At 37.1% G+C, this 21014-nt stretch overlaps 2 protein-coding genes across 5 annotated transcripts in view; one reads left to right on the forward strand and one right to left on the reverse strand.

Moving 5' to 3' along the window:
- Positions 1-13319, forward strand: part of eya2 (EYA transcriptional coactivator and phosphatase 2) — a 30088-nt gene extending 16769 nt beyond the window's left edge. For 3 of the 4 annotated variants that reach the window (XM_007569606.2, XM_007569607.2, XM_007569608.2), the window contains exons 5-15: positions 1894-1970; positions 2129-2312; positions 3418-3554; positions 3673-3756; positions 7453-7542; positions 9339-9397; positions 10184-10344; positions 10881-10995; positions 11113-11234; positions 11848-11948; positions 12255-13319. In XM_007569606.2, the coding sequence (XP_007569668.1) occupies positions 1894-1970; positions 2129-2312; positions 3418-3554; positions 3673-3756; positions 7453-7542; positions 9339-9397; positions 10184-10344; positions 10881-10995; positions 11113-11234; positions 11848-11948; positions 12255-12335 (1211 nt within the window). In that variant the 3' untranslated portion in view covers positions 12336-13319. The remainder of the gene's footprint in view (positions 1-1893; positions 1971-2128; positions 2313-3417; positions 3555-3672; positions 3757-7452; positions 7543-9338; positions 9398-10183; positions 10345-10880; positions 10996-11112; positions 11235-11847; positions 11949-12254) is intronic. The other variant, XM_007569609.2, reaches the window with a different exon arrangement.
- Positions 13320-15377: 2058 nt separating this feature from the next.
- Positions 15378-20500, reverse strand: tgm5l (transglutaminase 5, like). Its single transcript, XM_007569610.2, has 14 exons — positions 20394-20500; positions 20104-20286; positions 19733-19966; positions 18866-18984; positions 18570-18698; positions 18065-18242; positions 17815-17950; positions 17615-17718; positions 17263-17505; positions 17096-17158; positions 16791-17003; positions 16283-16440; positions 16039-16175; positions 15378-15743 (listed from the first exon to the last, which is right to left on the reverse strand). Exons 1-14 carry the CDS (start codon positions 20398-20400, stop codon positions 15590-15592), a joined length of 2058 nt encoding a protein of 685 aa, XP_007569672.1. The 5' UTR covers positions 20401-20500; the 3' UTR covers positions 15378-15589.
- Between the last annotated feature and the right edge of the window lie 514 nt (positions 20501-21014).

Below are 21014 nucleotides of genomic sequence, written 5' to 3' on the forward strand. Positions count from 1 at the left end.
GGGCCGGATCCGGCCCGCGGGCCGTAGTTTGGGGACCCCTGCTCTAGAGTTTAGATAAGGCCTAAAACATACAACCTGACCTGTAGATGTAGTGTCCAATCTCGATCTGTCCCCCACTAATTAACTTTAATTACAGACCCCAGCTCACAAGTAAACCCAACGTTTTTATTGGGCTGCGCAAGGCAGTGCATTAACATTAGCACATAGCATTTCACTGTCCCTCACTAGTTAGCATTAGCCTTTTTCCCTAATAAAAAAGCTTTTAGCTATTTTTCTTATTTATTAGCCATGTTTAGTATGCGGAATGGAGTAAGTCAATGTAAGACAACATGCTAGCGATACCCCACATGCCACTGATAGCATTTAGGCTAACATTATCATTTTGGCTAATTTTAGCTTATACACTAATTTTACCATACTGAATGGCGTAAGTCCATGTTAGTCAACGTGCTCTTGATTATCCAGATGTTGTTGACTATACGTTAGCTAAACTTAGCACTGAAGCTAATTTTTAGCATGTGACAAAAGATCGTGATGCTACAGTGTGTCTTGTAGCCCTTGGAAGGGTGTGTGTGAAAACAAACATCCCACAACCATACAACCACTCTTCGACTGCTCGACTTCGGCTGTCCATGCTAGGCTCTTTAAACTTATCATATAAACTATTTCTCAGTCCAATACTCCTAAGAATGGATGTAAACGGCATTATGGAGAAGCATTATTGTGATGATGTGCTGAGGATTGTGTCAGAAAGGGTTGGAACTTCTTAAAGAGACAGAGGCTAATTTCAAGGCGTAAGATATGGCCACAATCCAAATTCAAATTTATTTTAAGCTATTTTTGACATTTACGAGATTTTCATTATAACTGAAGGTAACATTGCTACTTGATTGATATTGCCCCTTTGAGAACTTTTTCAAACATCTGGATGAGTTTCACATTCCTGCTGTTTTTTGAAATGCCTCAGTCTGGACTGATGCAATTTACATTGCATGACTTAACTAAATGGCATTGGAAGCTATGTGTTCAGTTTATTTCCAACTTTTTGTTTTCAGACCAAATACCTGCAAGTCTAAATTTCAAGATTATCATATCTTGAAATTTGGTGGTGCTTGTATATATTACTACTAAGGCAGTATTCAGTATAGTAGTTACTAGTCATTGAACTTGAACCTCAGTGAGAAATTGCACTCATACAAAGGTACTTTTTGAATAAATACTATGAGGTCAACCTTTTGAACTGTTGGTCAGATTAGAATTTTCGGGGAAGTTTGTTTGCATCATATGACATGCCCAACACAGTGCTCTTTTCTACCTGTTTTGTGTCAATAGCTCATGTGTTTCAAAGTGGCCCATTTCCAGTATTTATTCAAATTAGTTTCTATGCAAGTTTGGAACAGTCAGCCACATGCTAAACAGACTGGGTAAAAAAAAAATAAAGGTAAAGATGTTGTACAGGGTGTTGGCTGGAGATAAGAAAAGTTAATAACCTGACAAACAGTACAATAGACTCAACAGGATGTTGGAGGTGAGGGGAGATTGCTTGGAGGAAGGCATTCCTGTCTTAGCTTGATCTTATTTGAAAATTCCCACAGCAGTAAGAAGTGCAGGAGCTGTAGACTTTCCCACCTGTATTGCCATGTCAGTCATAAATCCCAGACTAAGCTCCTGCAGCTCTGAGCTGTCACCAAGGAAAGAACAAGAGCTACTTCCTCCTGCACACAGCTACACAGATCAGATGCAGGACAGTTACAGCACAGCCTTATTCGTCTACATAAGTTGGAAAGCAAATAAACACTACCAGTGCATCACCCATACCTTTATGTTTATAATTGTTTCATATTAACAGAAACTTTCACTTTTTCCATTTTATATAATTTATTTTCTTCTTAGGTGCTGGTATTTCATCTGGAATTTTTCAAGGTACTCATGCAATCTCAAGTTCAACCCCATTCAACTCAACCCAACAAGTGAGTAATTTACCTTAAGAAAGTTTATATTTAAAGAAGTTCCTGTGCTACTGAAGACATAATAGTCTTATTAATAATTATTGACCTACTAATTGTTAACATTTACCCTTTTTCTACAACCTGATGTAACCGATTAAAATTCTTGTTTCCATTGTCAGGAATTTTCTGCATATTCCAGCTACAGTCAGAGCCAGTACTCTCCCTATTATAATTCACATCACTACAACAGTCCCTACATAACCAGCAGCAACATCAGTCCTGCAGCAATTACAGCTCCTTTAGCCTATCAACACCCAGAGCACCCGGTTATGATGCCCAATCACAGCCCAGAGTCACATACAGGTAAAGAGTCATTTTCTTCTCAAGATCTAAGTCTTTGCCTCTTTTTGCTTTCTTGATTTATTCTTCTGTGAACTAGTTTTTCAGACCAACAACAAAAATAAGAACAAACATTGATATTACACTTGTCAGTGGTAAGATCCACCAATTGCTTCAGAAAAATGCAAAAGTAAAGACAAGCCAACTTGAAAACATAAAGGCACATCAAAAACATCCTTAATGTAGCCAAAATGCACAGTTACTTAACATGAAACTCTGCAATAAAAGGTAACTGACTTTAAAAATGAATCATCTAATTAAACCAAAATCAGTCAAAACAAGAAAAACATGTTGATTTCAAGCAGGGTCAGAACTAATTCAAATGTTTCAGAGGCCATGCTGAACAGTTCAGCTCAGTGCACCGATGTGTTGTTTGATTGCAGGTTGGCACTGTGCAGGAGTGTATGCATGTTATTTTACTACAACAGTGTTGAATGTTGGTTATTCATTTAAATAGAGATAATAGTTTAATTGTTGTACTTAACTGAGTAATATCATCAGCACAGAGATGGTTAGAAGGACAAAATGTACTTAATTTTTTGTGTGAATTGTAAATTGCTCTTGAAAAATCAAAAAAGTCCTTGCCATATGAAATGGAATATAAGTATAATTGCAGAATATCCTGATTTTGCTTGTGAAAAAGCAAGTAATTCATGTTAGTTTTGGGGAATTTTTTTCTCTGGGACTTTTACAACATTGTGTTGTAAAAGTATGTATGCTAATTGAACCATTATTCACGGACTAAGGAGGATTCATTTCTATGTATATTGTGTGGTGTTGCTCTAACATAATATACCAATAAAATACATTATAGTTTGTGGCTATATCATGACAGAAAATGCTCAGAAAACATTTTCTGGATAGGTCGTCATGTCACTCTATAGTCTTTTAAAAAATTGCTGGAAAAATCAATGCTTTCTGTCAGACAGCATTATAAAAAAACTAAGTTAGAATTGTAATACGTAAAAACAAATAATATTTATGTGGCTACTAATTAGATTCTAACCGTTAGAAAAAATATGGAATAAGTGTAAAAAGTCTTACAGATTTTAAGGTTATTTTCATTTAGCAGATTACAATCCACCACCCAGTCCACCAACACCGGGTAAAGAAGAGGGAATCCCAGGACGGAGGGGATCCGACAGCAAGTTGAGAGGAAGAAAAAGAGTTATTGAACCTGCTCCCCCTCTTGACTCTGATATAGAGGTAAACACCCTCTTGTACAGCAAAACTATTGGCATTTCTCAAAAACAATATTTATCTTTCTCCCTTTCATGAACACATAAACTGTCATGCAGCTAACTTATCTGTTATTTCACTGCAGCGTGTGTTTATCTGGGATCTGGATGAAACCATCATCATTTTCCATTCGCTCCTCACTGGAACCTTCTCCTCACGGTTTGGCAAGGTAGGACTACCCTTCATTAGCATAAGAGCCATGCTCTGTGACAAATCCCAGCCCCACAGTAGGCGATTATAGCAAGCAGACAGTTTGTTTGCTTAGACTCTTCACGGTAAACACAGAGTTCAACTTTGCGAAATACTCCCTTTGTCTCTCTAGTCACCTGCTTATTTGAACAAAGGTTGAAGTCCATAACCTTCAGGTCTCATCTCTGAACATTTTCACACACTGGCCATGTTATGCCTTCTGCCCTCTTGTTTCTTTTTATAATGCAGCGGGGTTGTTTGGCTACCCTGACAGCCCGCGGCGTGATTGACAGCCAGCAGGACCTTTACATAAGAGACCGGCAGCTGACAAGGGGCGGACAGTGGTGCATTTCTTGTTTTTGGCAAAGGCGGCGTGTTTTGAATTCTCACGGTCCCCCTGCGGGTTGACACAAGGCTGATGGGAGTTTGAGAGCAGCGTTGCAGATCATTTAAGCTCCCTGGCAGGCCTTGTGTGCCGATGTTTCTTTTTCTTTTCTGCTCTGTCCCGGCAAGGGTCTGGAGAGGCAGAGTGAGGAAGAAGCAAAGTGCTAGTTGGGCCTTGCGGATGTGTTGAAATGTGACTCATGTGCCAAAAATTCCTCCCACCACACAAACACCCCACTGCTGGATCCAGGGGAGCTCGGTTGGACAGATTCTGACATCAAAACTCAGACATGCAGCGGAGGAATTAAATGAGTGACAGCAGAGAAAACAGTCCAGTTCTCTGAGGCTTCATAAAACCTTGTAAAACGATAATTAACACAGAATTCATTCTAATCTTACAGCAATCTCATGTTTAATTAATTTTGCTCAGTTTATACAGTTTCTGCTTATTCATGACTTCACTGACTGAATAAGTGTGAATAGATTTTGAGAACAAATGGTTGGTTTTCAAGGTAAAACTGGGACCTGTTCTTGGAAATACGTGGGAGGCAGGCTGAAAGATGCCTGTTTTCAGCAGTTTTTGTTGAGCCAAACGTTACTGGAGAACCTTTAATATCATCTCATCTATTATCTCATTCATCATACAACACCCCATCCTGTCCTCCACTATGTGAATTCAAGTCTCCCAGCTGTCTTTCATATCGGCAAACTACTTGCATAAGAGTTAAGGTGAGAAGTGAGGGGATTTTTGTATCTTTCCTTGTTTTAACATGAATTACTTGTTTTATCCTTTTTACTATGGACCTTTTATGTGTCTGGAGTAAATATATGACGATGACGATGATGATGATATATGAAAAGAAAAACAATTCTGACTTCGGGTAGCAGACCCTGTTTGAAGAATTAGACGATTACAGATTATGATTTTAATTCTCATCCGAACATTAAAAAACATTTGTTAAACATTTGACCTCTTCCTCTTCTAAAACTTCCTCTGTCTCAATATTGATCCTGTTGAACTTTTTTTCACCCTCTTGTTCTATATTGCACTCATTTCTGAGGGGGGGGTGTTGTAATTGCCCTATTCGTGTCATCTTTTTACCCTACTTGTGGCTTGTAATTGTAAACCAGAAAAAAGCTCCGGCTTGTCACTCTAAATACTTTAATGAGATGCTTACCTTTGGCTGACACTTCTCCCTTCTGGCTTGTCCTGCTGCCAGGGCTGCCAGCAAAACAATGTGGCACACATAACTTAACACACCTGCTTTTGCAGTATAGAATTACAGCACATCCATGCAGAGAGATTCTGTATTATGATTTATATGTCTCTGTGGATAGGAGATTAATTGTTTGCTTATTAATCTAATAACTGAAGCTGGTGTTTTGTCACACCAGCCTTTTTATTCTTATCAGTCTGGAAACCAAACAAAATGAGGATGGTGGATGAGAGGGCAGATGTTCAAACATTTTTGAAGCTGTTTTATCATATGACAAAGTAAACTGATGTGACCTTAACTGCTCTACGTTATTAGATCCACTTTTTTATTGTTTTTACTTCCGATGATATAGCAGGGGATATAAGTGGCAAATCTGTCTACTTTCTCGGCAAATGTGAATTTGCACATCTTGTTTCATCTTCAGTTATCTGGCCACCTCTGAATTCATCCTTCAATTTTACAAGGCCGTCCTGTTTACTGTGCTGTGAAACAGCCCTACACTACGGCACTCAAACCAGCAAACTTCACTGTTGATATGGAAGTTTTGAAGTGCAGCACAATTCCTCCTCCAAAGTGGCTTTTCCAAATGTCCCGCAGCAAACTTTAATCAAGCTTCAACATGCTTTTTTTTTGCAACAAACTCTTGTGCAGTTAACAGGTGTAAAGGTCACGGCAGTCAACTGAATTACTTATTGTTTCATCGGAAAGCTCGACCTGTTTTTCTAGGTCTTAGTCTCACTGAAAGTCGTTCTTGGCTCTTGAGCAACTCTTTTCATTTTAGTTTGATGTCTGTAAGTAAGTCGTCATGTGAGGAGCACCTGTTCGTAGCTGGTTTATGGTGAATGGAAGTTTTTTAAATATTTGGCTTGTTGCCAAATAGTAACCACCAGACCTTTCAGAAGTTTATATCTAAAATATGTTGAGTGATAACCTGGTAAGAATCTTTGCTAACAACTGGGGCTTAACTAGTTTATGTTAAATGGCACTGACAGGGGCCAGGATTGCCGTCTCAATACCGAGAAATTCCAGCAATTTCCTTGTCTTTTCATGCCTTTCATTACTTTTTATTTTTGAGTGTTCAGCACTTACTCTCTTTGTCAATCCACTTTGTGGTGCCTTTCTTAATTTATGGACTTATTCTATGTGTATATGACATGGATTGTTGCAGGCAGGTCTAATACCCCATTAGAAATATATAGCATTGATACAACAAGACACATCTAATGGTTATTTTTACCTCACTGTACATTTACATTTTGCCTTTGTCATTACATTAGAGTTGTACCTACTGTGGGCAAGACTAGAAAAATCCCTGTTTATGCCTGTAAAACATGTTCCATTTTCAATTACATAGATTTTCATAGAAAAGTCAGAACTAACACCTTTTTCTTGTTTTGTAACTTTTAATCTGATGTTTACTTAGTAGATTAAAACTCTTTAATGGACAGAGAAAGCGTTCCAGCAGAGACGAGAGAAAACAAACTGTCTGTCTGCTAGACAAAACTCAGGCGGAAAATCAACAGTAATGAAAAGGTTTGGCAGACAGTATGACTGACAGTAAAATATTCTCACTTCTCTCCCCCTGAAACCTGTTTGTCAGTGTAGTTGATGAGCAGGAAGTTAATAGAAAGACAGGCAGCTGCACTGACATGATGGCGGGAGTAATGCTGTTTGCTAATTCAGTTTAACCGAACGTTTATTTACATATCTTAGACAAACAACCTCACAGTCAAGTTATGATTTTTTTCGCCTTATTTACATAATTTAAAAATTTGTAAACTGCTTATTTGAAATCCTTATTTTGTTATTATCTTTGTAAAGAAGGTGAAAGCATGTTTGTAGTTTCCGAATCCCAATTTTATTTTCTTTACAAAGCATATTTCAAGACATAAATACATAAATAAAGCTCACCATGAGACATTTCTTTTAGGCAACATATGCTATGTATTGTGACACAAAAAGTATCATTTTGGTTTAAGAAAGAGATTTTTGTCTTCCCAATGAGATTATGCTAAGATTTATAGAAGGATTATATATCAGGAGTATTAATTTCCCCCCTTTTGTCTGTTGAACAGGACTCATCAAAGGCAGTGTCTCTGGGTTTGTGGATGGAAGAAATGATCTTCAATCTAGCTGACTCAAGACTCTTTTTCAATGACCTGGAGGTGAGTTCTAAAATTTAAGCAAATCAGAAACAGATGAAGAACAAGCCTAAACTGAGAAAGTTGCAGATTTTTTTTTCTCATCCGAAGTCAACTAAGTAGCAATCGCCTGGCCTTCTTGAGTCAAAAATCTTTCTGATCCACCCTCAAATTAGGTTCAGTGCAGATCTCACAGTTTTTTAACTGTCAAAAATGTTCCAGTGCGCTAGAAAAAAGCCACAAATACACTTAATAGATTTTCTTAAAGTTCAACTAATTTAATATAGGCAACTAAGCATTAACACAGCTTCTAAAAGCAATGACTCAAGCAAAATAAAAAAAACTGTGTTTTAGGACATGCTAAAGACTCAACACTACATGTTTTTTTCATCACATTCCTCTCCCTTGTTCTGACAAAAGGGAAAAGATTAAAGAGGGACTCAGACAAAGGGAACAAGAACACTTTGCGTCATAATTACAGGTGTGTGTCTGGGCATCCAAGGAGGAAAATTAGTCAAACGAGGAGAAGCAATGTGGAGGAGTGAAAGGAGCCAACAAAGCCATTTCCAAACCCAGTTTTCATTCCTTCTTTTGTAGTTGGAGCTGAGTAAATCTCCTGAGCAGTACTTTGGAGCTGGCTAGCAGCTCCTGCTGTCAAGTGAGGCAATTATCCAATTATATACTTACTTGTGTCAACAGTGCCGCAGGTGTCACATGTGTATAGTTCACTGTTTGATAAAGAATGACAATAAAAATCTGAATTTCTGTTATGAATTAGAAATTGGTAAAATATCTTCCCCAAAGTATTCAGAAACTTTAAATATTGTATAATTTTGACATCTCATGCACTTTATTGTATTCTTTTTAAAATGTGATTTAATAGACTAGCTCAGAGTAGCTCAGAGTTTTTCACAAATACAATTTTGAAAAGTGCAACATTATTCAGGCTGCATCAACGTCTACTAAAAAGATGTGTATTTATTTGTAACTAGAAATTATAGAAGACAAACAAAAAAAAAACTAACTATAATGATTATAGTAATCCTGAAAAACAAAGACAAGTCTTAAGCCCAAAACAATAAAACTTTTTTTTTGTTTGTTTTACAATAGTAGCTACAGCTACTATTGTCCTTTTAATCAAGAACTAAGATTTGTTTTTTTTCTCTAAGTCTTAGTTCATATTCAGAACTGAAGTGCTCATTTACGTTTAATGGTCACCAGTCACTTTTCTGATAAAGCCACCTGAGTGAGATATGGCGACTAGCCAGTGAGAACCAAGACCTGCAATAATGTAAGGAGGATGAGGTAGTGTCTCTGTCTGGGTGACTGAAATGTGATAGGAGAGCCTTTCTGTCCTGGGTCACTTCATAACAATTACAACCTATTCATGGATTCTGTATATTGTGTAGCTTTCAGAAAAATCAAGGTATGCAGAGTTTCACAAAGTGAAAGATAGATGGTTTTGTGATCTTTTAAGTTGGACTCTGGACAGAATCATAAAAAATCTTTTTTTTTGCAGACATTTGCTCTCATATGCCTTTGTTATATGATATTCGTTGTGCAGTGCTTGTTTTTTATTTTTTTTCTCATAGTGATGAAGGCAGTTTTGCTAAAAATGGAAAGTAATGGACTGGTTTTAACACAGACACTGATTGGTTGTACTATGGATTTTAATGTCTGTTTAAATGGTTGTGCTTAGTTTCCTTCAGATTACTACAAAGATATACCATCATTTTGCCACGATAACGTTTGTTTAACTTTGACGTGTCACACTGTGAAATGGATCTCCTGACATGTCTGCTCTCGTTGTTATTTCCCAGGAATGTGACCAGGTTCATATTGATGACGTGGCATCAGATGACAATGGACAGGACCTGAGGTAAAATTTCTTTTGTGTTCCTGAAGAGATTCGATGTGGGACACAGCCAGTTTCTTTGTGGCATGTGAACCAGATTTCCCCTCTAAATTTTAATACACCAGGTGAAAAAACAACAAAGGAGATGAAGCGAGGAATAGGTGTGTAAGAGATATGAAATATGAGATAAGAAATATGTTTATTCAAATTTGCAAGCTTGTCCGTGACTTTTTTGTTGTACTTCCTTAGCAGTAAAGTATGTCACATGATTATCCAACGCTTTAAAATCTCATCAAAATATCTCTTACTTTAAACAACGTAAACATGTGTAAATACTTCAGGGCACTTTTGTGAGTAATTTGAAAAAAAAAAGACTAAGCAAAATAATTCAATTTATTTATACAGCGCCAATTCACAACAAATGTCGACTTGAGGTGCTGTACATAAAAAGTTATTTCAGTTTAATCACACATACAAAAACAATGAGATTTTTTTTTTTATTGATTAAATAAGGCCATTTTTTTATTTCATGATTTTAATACTTAGTGCATATAATATTTTTTCTGACAAACTTTCATTGATGGTCTCGTTTCAGTTTTAAAGGTAACCTCTTGACCCTGACAGATGTTCGGTTACTTTATAATGTATACTTCCTTAAAATTGATGAATGACAAAGGGACTCACCTTAACAAACTGATAAAAGTGAAACAAGTTGGATTGTGTGAACTAAAATATATATATTTTTTGTTTGTTTGTTTGTTTGTTTGTTTTTTTGATGATCTGATGGTTTCCTTTATTGAAAATCTGCAGCACTTACAACTTTGGGTCGGATGGCTTCCAGAGCCCGGCAGGAGCAGGATCTTTGTGCCTGGGGTCAGGAGTCCATGGAGGGGTGGACTGGATGAGGAAACTGGCCTTCCGATACCGCAGAGTCAAGGAGATCTACAACACTTACAAAAATAATGTTGGAGGTCCGTCATGCTCTCATTTTGTTTGATACCTTTGTGAGCATGTATTTGCACCTGTTGTAGTTATTTAAATTACCTTCAAAAATACCTGGTGTTTGATTTTCCAACACGCTAAAAAGGGAAAGATCAACACAATTTAATATATTAAGTAAGATTTGCAGACCCACTATGAAAAGAAGATTACTAATAACATGAACTGTGTAATTAGATTCACTGTGGTCATTATAGTAGAGCTTAAAAGTAACCCTTGGATATTTCTGGAAACAATGCAGAGCAGAAAAATACTTGACGTGATTTAAATTTTTTCAGAAGGCTTAGCAATGTACCTTTTTATCAAAAACATTTGTTGCTTGAGTCTTTTTCTAACATTTTACATTGACAATTCAGTTTTAAGTGCCTAGAAGGAAAATTACATATATATATATCTATATATATATATAGATATCTATATATATAGATATAGATATATATAGATATATATATCTATATCTATATATATGTGGAGATGTGTTTCAAGCTGTACTGGACGTGTTTTTCAGGTCTGCTGGGCAGTCCCAAGCGAGAGGAATGGTTACAGCTGAGGAGAGAGATGGAAGTCCTCACTGACCTGTGGCTGACTCAAGCACTAAAAGCCCTGGCTCTAATCAACTCCAGGTTAGCCTTTCCTGCTCCACCAATGGAGGATGTTTTTTGATTTTATAAATCTTACAATATGAAAGGAATCACTGCTAAATGTGACATTTTATAATATTGCCACCATTCTTTCCCCAGACCTAACTGTGTGAATGTGTTGGTGACCACCACCCAGCTTATCCCTGCTCTCTCCAAGGTGTTACTCTACGGTCTTGGCTCAGCCTTCCCAATAGAGAACATTTACAGTGCAACAAAGACAGGTGAGGAAAACCTTTGGGAGCAGAACAATGTCCTAAGGCAGTGATTCCCAACATGGGGGGAGGCAGCATCCCTAAGTGGGGTCCTGGAAAGCTCTGGGAGTGCCTGCGCTTCGATGCCAAAAAGACTGTTAGCATATTAAAATTTGCAGCACACTGAGATGACATAGATATCTGGTTATAATGGTTGAGAGCACAGAGCAAATAGTGAATCATAGTGAATGACAGATAGTGCATCCTGAGTCAAACACTGCAGAAAGGAAAGTTAAAAGTTATAAAATTATGTCACGTAAGCAACTTTTTGCATTAATTTGTAACATGATCTGGGAGGAAATTAGGCCTTGTTTTATTGCGTTTACACAGAACCTGCTTCTCAAAGGAAGCGTAGTTCTGAAGACATAAAAAATTATCCTGAAGCATATTTCTCCTAAGAGCCCCACTCCATCCCCCACCACCCTCAGGAAAAGAGACTGGGAACCACTGCCCTAAGACAAGACAGATGTGTTGATGTAACACCGTCTATATTTTAAGTCTAAATTTGTTTCTTTTTTGTTTTGGTTTATCCAAAAATTCAGTTTTGTTATTTGATACATATATGTATGTTCCCTCTTTAAAGGAAAGGAGAGCTGCTTTGAGCGTGTATCTCAGAGGTTTGGTCGCAGAGCGGTCTACGTGGTAATAGGAGATGGAGCCGAAGAGGAGACCGTAGCCAAAAAGGTATATATAATCCAGTCTGTTGTTTTATGGCTGACTGCTGAAAAATGGTCCTCATAAAATCTGGTACACTATGAGAATCTCTATTTGCAAAGCTGTTGTGACTGATTCTTATATTAACACTAAGATGTCAGAATGTTATAAGGAATTGATATCAGACAGACAGCATGTTTCCAACTGGTCCAAAGGCCTACCCTACCTATATTATATATTTAACAACTACTCTGCATTTGCAGAAGTATCACTTACTACTAAGAGACATCTGCTATATTTTTACATACTAATAATCTGTTTTGTTTGTGTAAATAGAAGAACATGCCGTTCTGGAGGGTGTCTTGTCGGGCAGATCTGGAGGCTTTGAGCCATGCACTGGAGATGGACTACCTCTAGAGGGCAGCAGCTACCAACATCTGTGCTCTTTAATTTCTGAGTGCATTTGTGAACCAGCCTGTTGGGACTAATGTGGAGTCAATATTGCTGAGCACCGCAGCAGAGACATTAACATCAGGCGTGTGGAAGAGTAAAGAGTTTGAAGCATAGTGCATAAAAGGACGCAGACATGAAGTCAAAAGGGCTTCAATCAAACTGTGTGGAAGAAAAAAAGGGACCAAAGCTTAACTAATCCCAGGGAACTATGGTTAGTACTGCAAGTATTAAACAAAATATGAAAAGCAACTTTTTTTGTTCTTTTTTTTGACTTCATCTCAAGTTCTTGGATTTGTGTCCCAATTGTTGCACTGAATGCAAATTCTGACTTTCTGTTTCATGAACTCAATGTTAGAATCAACACAGATGAAATGTTTAGATTCTTCAAGCTTTTACTGCTATGTGGAGAAATCATTCCTCTGGACAATACTATTTTTAGACCAAGAAAACTTTATGCAATACACAACTGCTTACTTCCACTAAAATTGATGTTAATTCATGTCATGTCATGTTAAATCATAGTTTTTCTTATATTTAGACATGGTCTGTGATTTGTCACCAGAATGATGGTTATTTATTATGGGTTTAAATTTACAACACAGTAAGTTAGTATGACAGTTTGTGCGTGTGTGTAAACAAAATCATTTATTAAGGCTACAGCTATGTTCTTGTAAAAACGTCTTGTAAGATGTTGCCATGCAGATGCTGTGTTTTAGACTGGTGCTTGAAAACTTACATTTGATTTTGGGTTGTAAATTGATTTCCTTTCTGCTTTAATTTCCCATTAACCTGTAGATAAACTGTTATGGCTATGGTTGTGCATGTGCTGATTACAAAGCCTGCGAGCTTAGTCATGGTTTGTATATAATGCCTTATTGTCCATTTCTTCTGACAATTTAAGTAGAAATGATTTAAAAAAATAAATTAATTGCATTTTGGGGGATCATAGAGTTGGAATTTCATCTTTTTTACACAAAACTGCTCTATAAAGGGATAAACAAAACAATAAGGGTATAGAAAAATAATCGATGATGGTGTAAATTACATTTTTTATTAAATTTATGCAAAGTAGAGATGCATTAATCACAGCTTTGTTCTAGTTTTCATAGTTCTGACTGACAACTGAACAACTCAGTCTATTCCAATTACGTTCAAAGCACAATATGTTTAACGCCATTCAAAATACAAGTACATCTGAGAAAAATACAATATTGAATAAAAGTGCAATATCTCATGCCAGTCATCTCAGAAAGTGAAGTTCATATTACATAGAATCATCTTGTACTTTTGGTGATTATGACTTCCTGATAATGAAAACTCAAATTTCACTATCTCAGAAAATTAGAATACTGTGAAAACGGACATTATTGGAAAAGAGTGGCATCACACCCTAATCAACTAATTAAAGTCCCTTAAAGTCTAACTTTGGGCAAATACACCATCATGGGGAGGACTGCTGACCAGATGGATGTCCAGAAGACAGACGGTCATTGACAACCTTCAAAAGGATGGTAAACCACCAAAGGTAATTTCTGAAGACACTGATTGCTCACAGTGTTTTGTATCTATGCATTTTAGCATTCATATTTAAACATCCGGTTTTAATTTGTCTGATGCAATATTCTAATATTCTAAGATGCAGCATTTTGGGTCTTCTGTACTTGTAATCACTAAAATAGTACAAAAAATAATTGAAGCTTGAGATATTTTATTCTATTTGTAAAATGGCTGTTTCATGTTCTGAGATGACTGGCATGAAAAATTCCACTTTTACTAGATGTATTTGTATATACAGTTAAAATAAGATATTTGCATGCTCTGTGTAAAATTGAGTATTTTTCAAATGAAAAAAAAAATTATCAAAGTTGTTCAAAATTAAAATTAAAGTTATTTCAAAATCCAAAATAAAATTAGTGTGTTCGAGAGATGAACATGGTGCAAAAACATGGAAACAAACTTTGCAATAAATAAATAAATAAATAAATATCACTCATGAATCTGGCATTTTGTTATTTTACAGTAATTCTGAGAAAAACCAGAAATGGTGATTAAAAAGTTTCATATTTTCTGTAATACATGTAAATGTGTGGTTTCAGCGTTTAATTTCTAATACAATTAAACATGTTCATTTTTAAATGTTCCTACACAACACAAAATGGCTCCTGAGATTTTTCATTCTCTCTATTAAATCTGCAAAAGCAATTTCCTCTATGCCACTGTGTTCAAATAAAGCCTAATTGAATAGATAATTGTATCTGTTGCTTGATGGATAGTTCCCAAATAGTTTAACAGTCCTTTCCTCCACAATCAAAATGCTAATATGTAGCAAATAAAAATGTTTTTTTTTATTAAATCACAAATATAAACGATTACAGAAGTCCTCTCAGCAGGAGTTGTACAGAAACTCTGATTTGGTGTAATACATTGATAAATCAATCATTTATCATTTTTGTAACTGAGCCATGTTATTTAACACTCCTTTCTCCTATAAATAGTCATTGTAAATGCCGCCCTGCGTGTGACTGATGGGAATTGCTGTGACGAGGATGTGACTGTTTTTTTTCAAAATAATAATTATGAAATTCAGATTTTTAACTATAACGTGTTTCATTACCAGATGGGTTGCACAAAAAGTATTACTAAATAACATTCAGGATTTTATAGATTTGTATGATATCCTGCTTTGGCTTAAAGTTTTCTAGCAGACTGGAAACATTTTAACATTCTGCATTTTAAATGTCAGCATTATTCTTTTTTATAACAAGAAAAAACTTTTATGATAATGTTCTAGAAAGGTTAGCAATCGGTATCAAGATGGTAAAGGTCACAACAGCAAATGTTTATTGTTGCAATGCAGATTACAAGCATTACTGACCCTGTACCTTATGACCAGTTTAGTCATTTAGGAAATGTCTCCCTCTTTAGGGCAAAAAATGAGTTACAACAGGGTAACTACCAGTACTCTTTTAGTGTATGTTTTTCAGAATAAATACAATACATGTTCCATATATTTCATAAAATTTATTTATTCAACTGCATCAAATGTTACAAAAATCTCACTTCAAAGTTGTAAGTCTAAAATAATTTTTCACACATCATTATTAACATTCCACAAATACATAAATAGCAAAAAAAATAAAAATAAATAGTCAAATAAATAATATTTACATCATATTCATTCCCTATAATACACAAACAAGTGGGAAGTTTTGCACAAGTTAAATACTGTTTACAGAGATCATCTTGAAGCTTCTGATTGTGATGTTTGTTTCTGAAAGCGACAGACTGGCTTGAAGCATCTTTACACCTGCCATGCTCGGGTTTAAAGTTATGGACTGGGTTGCTTTTCCTCCTGGACGAAGTGAGGGCATCCTGCAAAAAGACAAGAAACACCGTATTAAATACATGGCTTGGAAACGTTTAAAACCAGAAGATTATAATGCTTGGATCTTTTATTTTTGGCATATTGTTCTCTATGACTTCTTTCAGACATTAGTCACACCCACATTCCTTCAGAATTGACACGCAATTCTGTAATGTAGTTATCAGTGACACTCCTTTGTGCGACATTCTCTCTTTTGTTAAAATTATAATGTACTGCCAAGCATGTGAGGTTAAGCATTCACCATATGACCAAGTCATTACAATAACAAAACCAGAATCCTACCTGAATTGCTCTTTGCCACCAATTAGCCCGGCCCCAGCCACAGTCAATAATCCACTGACTGGGTGAGAAAACGGGTTGGTGAAAGTCACGGAGGCAGTGAGCTCTTTGTTTGACACAATGGAATTTTCCTCTGTGACCTGCATGAAAATAAACCGTAGGTAAACCCAGAAAATTCACCAAAAATGTACCCTGCAACTTCAGGGTTTTGAAAAGCCAAAGTGTTTGATGGGAACATTATAAGTACCTGGATAGTGAGGCCTGAGGTGGCGATGTTGAACTCCTCGGAGGCAAGCACCCGTTCACTGGTGGCCATGTCCTCCAGGACAACTGCCAGGTTGATGAGGTCATCTCCCACAACGTGTTCATACTGCGTTGGAAGGATATGCTCCTCGATGACTTTAACTGGAAACAGGGAGAAGCCAAAGAAATTATGAGGGTGTGTAAAAATAACCAGCAAATGTATCCACGACAGATTAGAAACGTGGTTCGCATAATGTGGAACAACATGCAGCGATAATCAGATTTTGATACTGTTCACAAGGGAAATATGAAGCAAATTTAGAGCTTTACGATGAGCTGTGAAGTGGAGCTTTTCTTCAGTAAAAAACTACTTTAATCTTTTTTTTCCCTTTAATTTTATTTTTACAACTTTGACTATGAAACTTAAATATTAATAGAATTTTAGGGGCCAATAGACACATTTTTCTTTTTGTGACGACAAAATGTGTAGATGGGACCAGCAGACTATTTACCTTCCATTGGTGCCAGCTGTATGACACCGTGTTTTTCCCAGAAGGTTTCGGAGGGGCTGTGGTTGTACTCTTTTGCCTGAGCATTCAAATGCACTTTCATCATCTTTGGTATTTTCTGCTTGTTCATAATTTTCACCAGGCAGACGATTGGTTCCCCAGCAACAGGATGTTTAGCCAGTGTCAAGAAGACAATCACTCCCTTGGATGCAGTAGCTAAAAAAATGAAGAAAACCAGTGTGAATTGAGATGTTTTCCTCAAAGAATTAACTTTAAGCTCTAATGAAATCTCTAGAATTACAATGTACCTCTGCGCAGTGTTGAGTCATCTGATATTGTGGAGCTTTGTGATGAAAGTGTTGACGTAGGACCTGTTTTGTAAAAGAGTGCAATAAAGAGGTAGATAAGAATCATTCTGTTTCACAAGATTAGCTTCGGTGGAAATGTACTTGAATGTTTTGTTTGGGATTCCTACTTTTTATCCATTTGTAGTCTCCTGTGATGTTCTGCACTCTAGGATAGCCGATGGCTTTAGTGCAGATTAGGGATCCGATTCTCTCGGTGTCTTTGCTGAAGCCGACCACCTGGTCATGACTTGACAAGATGATTGTGTGCACATCAGCGTTTACTGCAGCATAGACAAATGGGATGTCATAAATCAGGTCTGTACGCTGATTCCTGATCCCTTTGACTGGAGCTGGTCCACAGCAAAACACTCCTACACAGGGAAGATAAATAAGAAAAGTTCAAGTAAAAGTTCAAAAAGCCTTAACACAGAAAAAAAATAAAAAAAATAAAATAAATACAAAGCAAAACTTCTCACACACCTCCACTCCTCTCCTGTGGGGTTGGATCAAGAACCTGCCAGCCATCCATCTTTGGCTCAAGATCACTGCGCCTCATCCAGCACTCCACCCACACATGAAAGTTCCTATTCAAAAAGTCCAACAATATGGTGGTTAATTAAAAAAATCTAGAATGATAAGCAAGGACTCCTACTCATATCCAGATGTTGATCACAACTGACCATATGCTGTCATTGCTGCGGTTCAGCTTCTGTCCTGTTTCGCTGTAGTACTCTTCAATCACCAGGTTGGCGTTGGTGTCGTGAGCGGAGTTGAAGTTTGTGATGACACGGGAAGGAATGCCGAGAACTCTCATGACTGAAAGATGTAATAAAAACATAAACGTTTACCGACAGGCAAAAATATTTAACATTCTTGTCCAAAGACAGCATATGTGAAGGTCCTTTTTTTTAATCAACTGGGTATAATTACCTGTGCACATGACTGCTGCAAACACCCAGCACTGTCCATACTTGACTGGGCTGTAACCAGACTTGACCCACAGTCTCAAGATGTCCCCACTTCCTGTCCACTTTGAGGGACTGACACCCTGTTTGAAGTCACCAGTCCAATTCCCTTTCAGCACACCGCAATCATCCTCAGAGTTAATCTAAAGTCAAAACACAAGACAAGTTTTATTGCCAACCCCTGAAAGTGATGAGCAAATGTGGAAACGACATGCAGAATGTTCTAAGTTAATGACTACCCTGAGAGAAAGCCATAATTACAGTGTGCTGTGTCTTATGACGCTTTTGAGCTGAGATCTTGCCAAGACATGTGACTCTTTACAAGAAGCACAATGTCTCAGTTCTGCACACACCTGATTTTATTATGCAAATTATGCCCTCAGAGGTGTGGGAAGGAACACTGTTTGGATGGGATTTGTTCCTGTTTTATACTTTTTGGCGTGCTGTTTCTGAGGTCTGTTTACACTCACCATGGCAGAAACAACGCGGCTGATGTAGACAGGGTTGGATCTGTTCATGTTGTCCTTCTTTCTGTTTTGTTGATGCTGGGGGCTGACTTTGAGCAGATCCAGACAAGCTTCCAAAACCCCAGGCTCATACTGTGCAGAGAAGTGGTGGGGAGGGGGAAAGCATTAAAAAATTATACTTTATAGGCTCCTGAATGTTGCAGCTTGTTAACACAAGCTCTAGTGAAAGGCATTCCAGTTCTGAGTTTGCACAAAATCTGTTATAAATATGTTCTGTTAGGTGGGAATAGCTTTCATACCAGATCAAAGGACCAGGGTCTTGAGACAAGGTTGTTCGGGGTCCCCATAAAGAGCAATCCAGAGTCACTCAGGACATATTCCTCCCTCTGGTCCTCAAATGGAATATAAACGGCATCCTCTGAAAAACAGAAAACTTTTCATTAGAGCACTGCAATATCTAATAGTTCAGCTGGAAGGGTACGTCTGGCCCTATTAGGTCTGACTTCTGGTGCTGAGCATTTGTCCAAATGATAATAAAGTAACATGTAAGTTTTGAAAAGTGTAACTGGGCAGAATACTAACTAAATGTTGCACCAAAATGTATGTGTTGTGGAAATAAGTTGTATGTAACATTAGAAAAACAAGCAAGTAACTGCAGTTATGTATATTAACATTTTGAAAAGTTATTGGTATTCATATTTTTATCAGGGGAATGAGTCAGAATACAAATGATTGCGATGTGTTTAACAAAGGATACATCTCTATACTTAATAGATTGGATAAACATTATATCTGGACATACTAAAAGTCAATTTGGTTTATTAAGGCATATTTTTTATTAAGAATAAATATGAGTAAGCTTTTAAGACTCATAATGATCTGTGCTTGTCTTTGAAATTACTAATTTTATTCATTTCAAAAAGCTAATATATATTTTTAATTAGAACTCTGATTCAATAATAAAATAAAAGTTAATGGCTGATTGGAAACCACCTTCAAAGACTTATTCCGAAAGACATATCTATAAAAAAAAATTGCAAGTTCTGTTTTGACTGACCTTCTCCAACTGCAACATCAACACCAGAAAAATATTTAGTCTTTTACAAAAAGAAAAAACTAAACCGAAATAAACTCTGAACGCAGCAATTCTTTTGACCTCTACTCACCAGAGCACCAAGGGTTGCAGAGCAGGATGAAATCTCCCACCACAAAACTCTTCTGGCCATCTTGAGTGAACACATACAGCTGAAATTTGTAGCATCCCACCGGGGCAGAAGCAGGAGAGGAGACGGTGACGGAGAGTTCCTGGAGGTTCATGGTGCTTGGGTTGATGTAGGCATTCCAGCGGGTGGATGGGTGCTTTTCGGAGAAAGTGACTGGCATCACTGCGTAAAGACGACCTGAGGAAGAAAAGGTAAAAAATAATAATAAATAAAAGCACTGAAAGATTTTTTTTTTTTTTTATGTTTTTACCAACTTGTTGCAAAAGCAGATTTGTGCCAATCACTCACAGTCTATAATATAAGTCTAGTAATACCTAGTGTAACTTTAATCCTCAGAGAATCCGTCTGCGGGTTGAAGGGTCGACCCTTTAGCTTGACGCTGATATTAAATGGGGCCCCTCTTCGCACCACCAGTTCTTTAGAGTTTCTGAAGCCATTCGTCCTGTGTCGCTGCTGATTTTCAGCCAGCTCCAGGTTGACCTGCTGAATGCCAAAGACTGCAACAAAAACCACAGAAGTCAGTTAATAACCACCATAAATGCAGATTGAAAACATAATTAAAAGAGAAATAGAGTGACAGCTTTTTTTCCCAGACGAATCTCACCTTCCATGTGTCTGTTTGTCTGTCTCGAAACAATGCAATGTGCTGCTCCAGAGGCTTCCTCCCATTATATAGAGCTTAGCTCCTCCCTTGGCCAGAAATTTATTGGATACATTAAGAGAGGGAGCTGGTTTTCCCTGATTGTTGCTAAGGCTTTTAGGTCATGCAGTACCAAAAACAAGCCACAACATGACACTCCCCTTCACGCAGTTGTGTGCCATTTTCACAGTTTCACTTTGCAAAATACACAGACTCACCCATCTGACAAAAGAAGATTGAGGTATGTAAGTAGTTTGGCTCGTGTGAAATGTTTCCGAATGTTACAGTACACCGAGATCTAAGGTGAAGGAGTTTGTGTTAACTGAGGAGCACCAAACACCTTTAATTTATTTGACTTTTTTTTTAGGTATGTAAAGTTTTCTTATGCATATTTACATACCTGATGACACCATAGGTATGCTATTTTTGAGAAGTATTTAACATATGGATGTAATTTTGCAGGATTGATGGCAATTTGTGAAATATACCAATACTTCCAAAAAAATGATTAAAACTGATCATTTCTATTATAGTTTATTACAGAATCCACTTTTGGTGCACCAATAAACTGCTTTGATCTGGATC

The sequence above is a fragment of the Poecilia formosa genome, unplaced genomic scaffold, assembly GCF_000485575.1.
Source record: "Poecilia formosa unplaced genomic scaffold, Poecilia_formosa-5.1.2 Scaffold243, whole genome shotgun sequence".
Lineage (NCBI taxonomy): Eukaryota > Metazoa > Chordata > Actinopteri > Cyprinodontiformes > Poeciliidae > Poecilia > Poecilia formosa.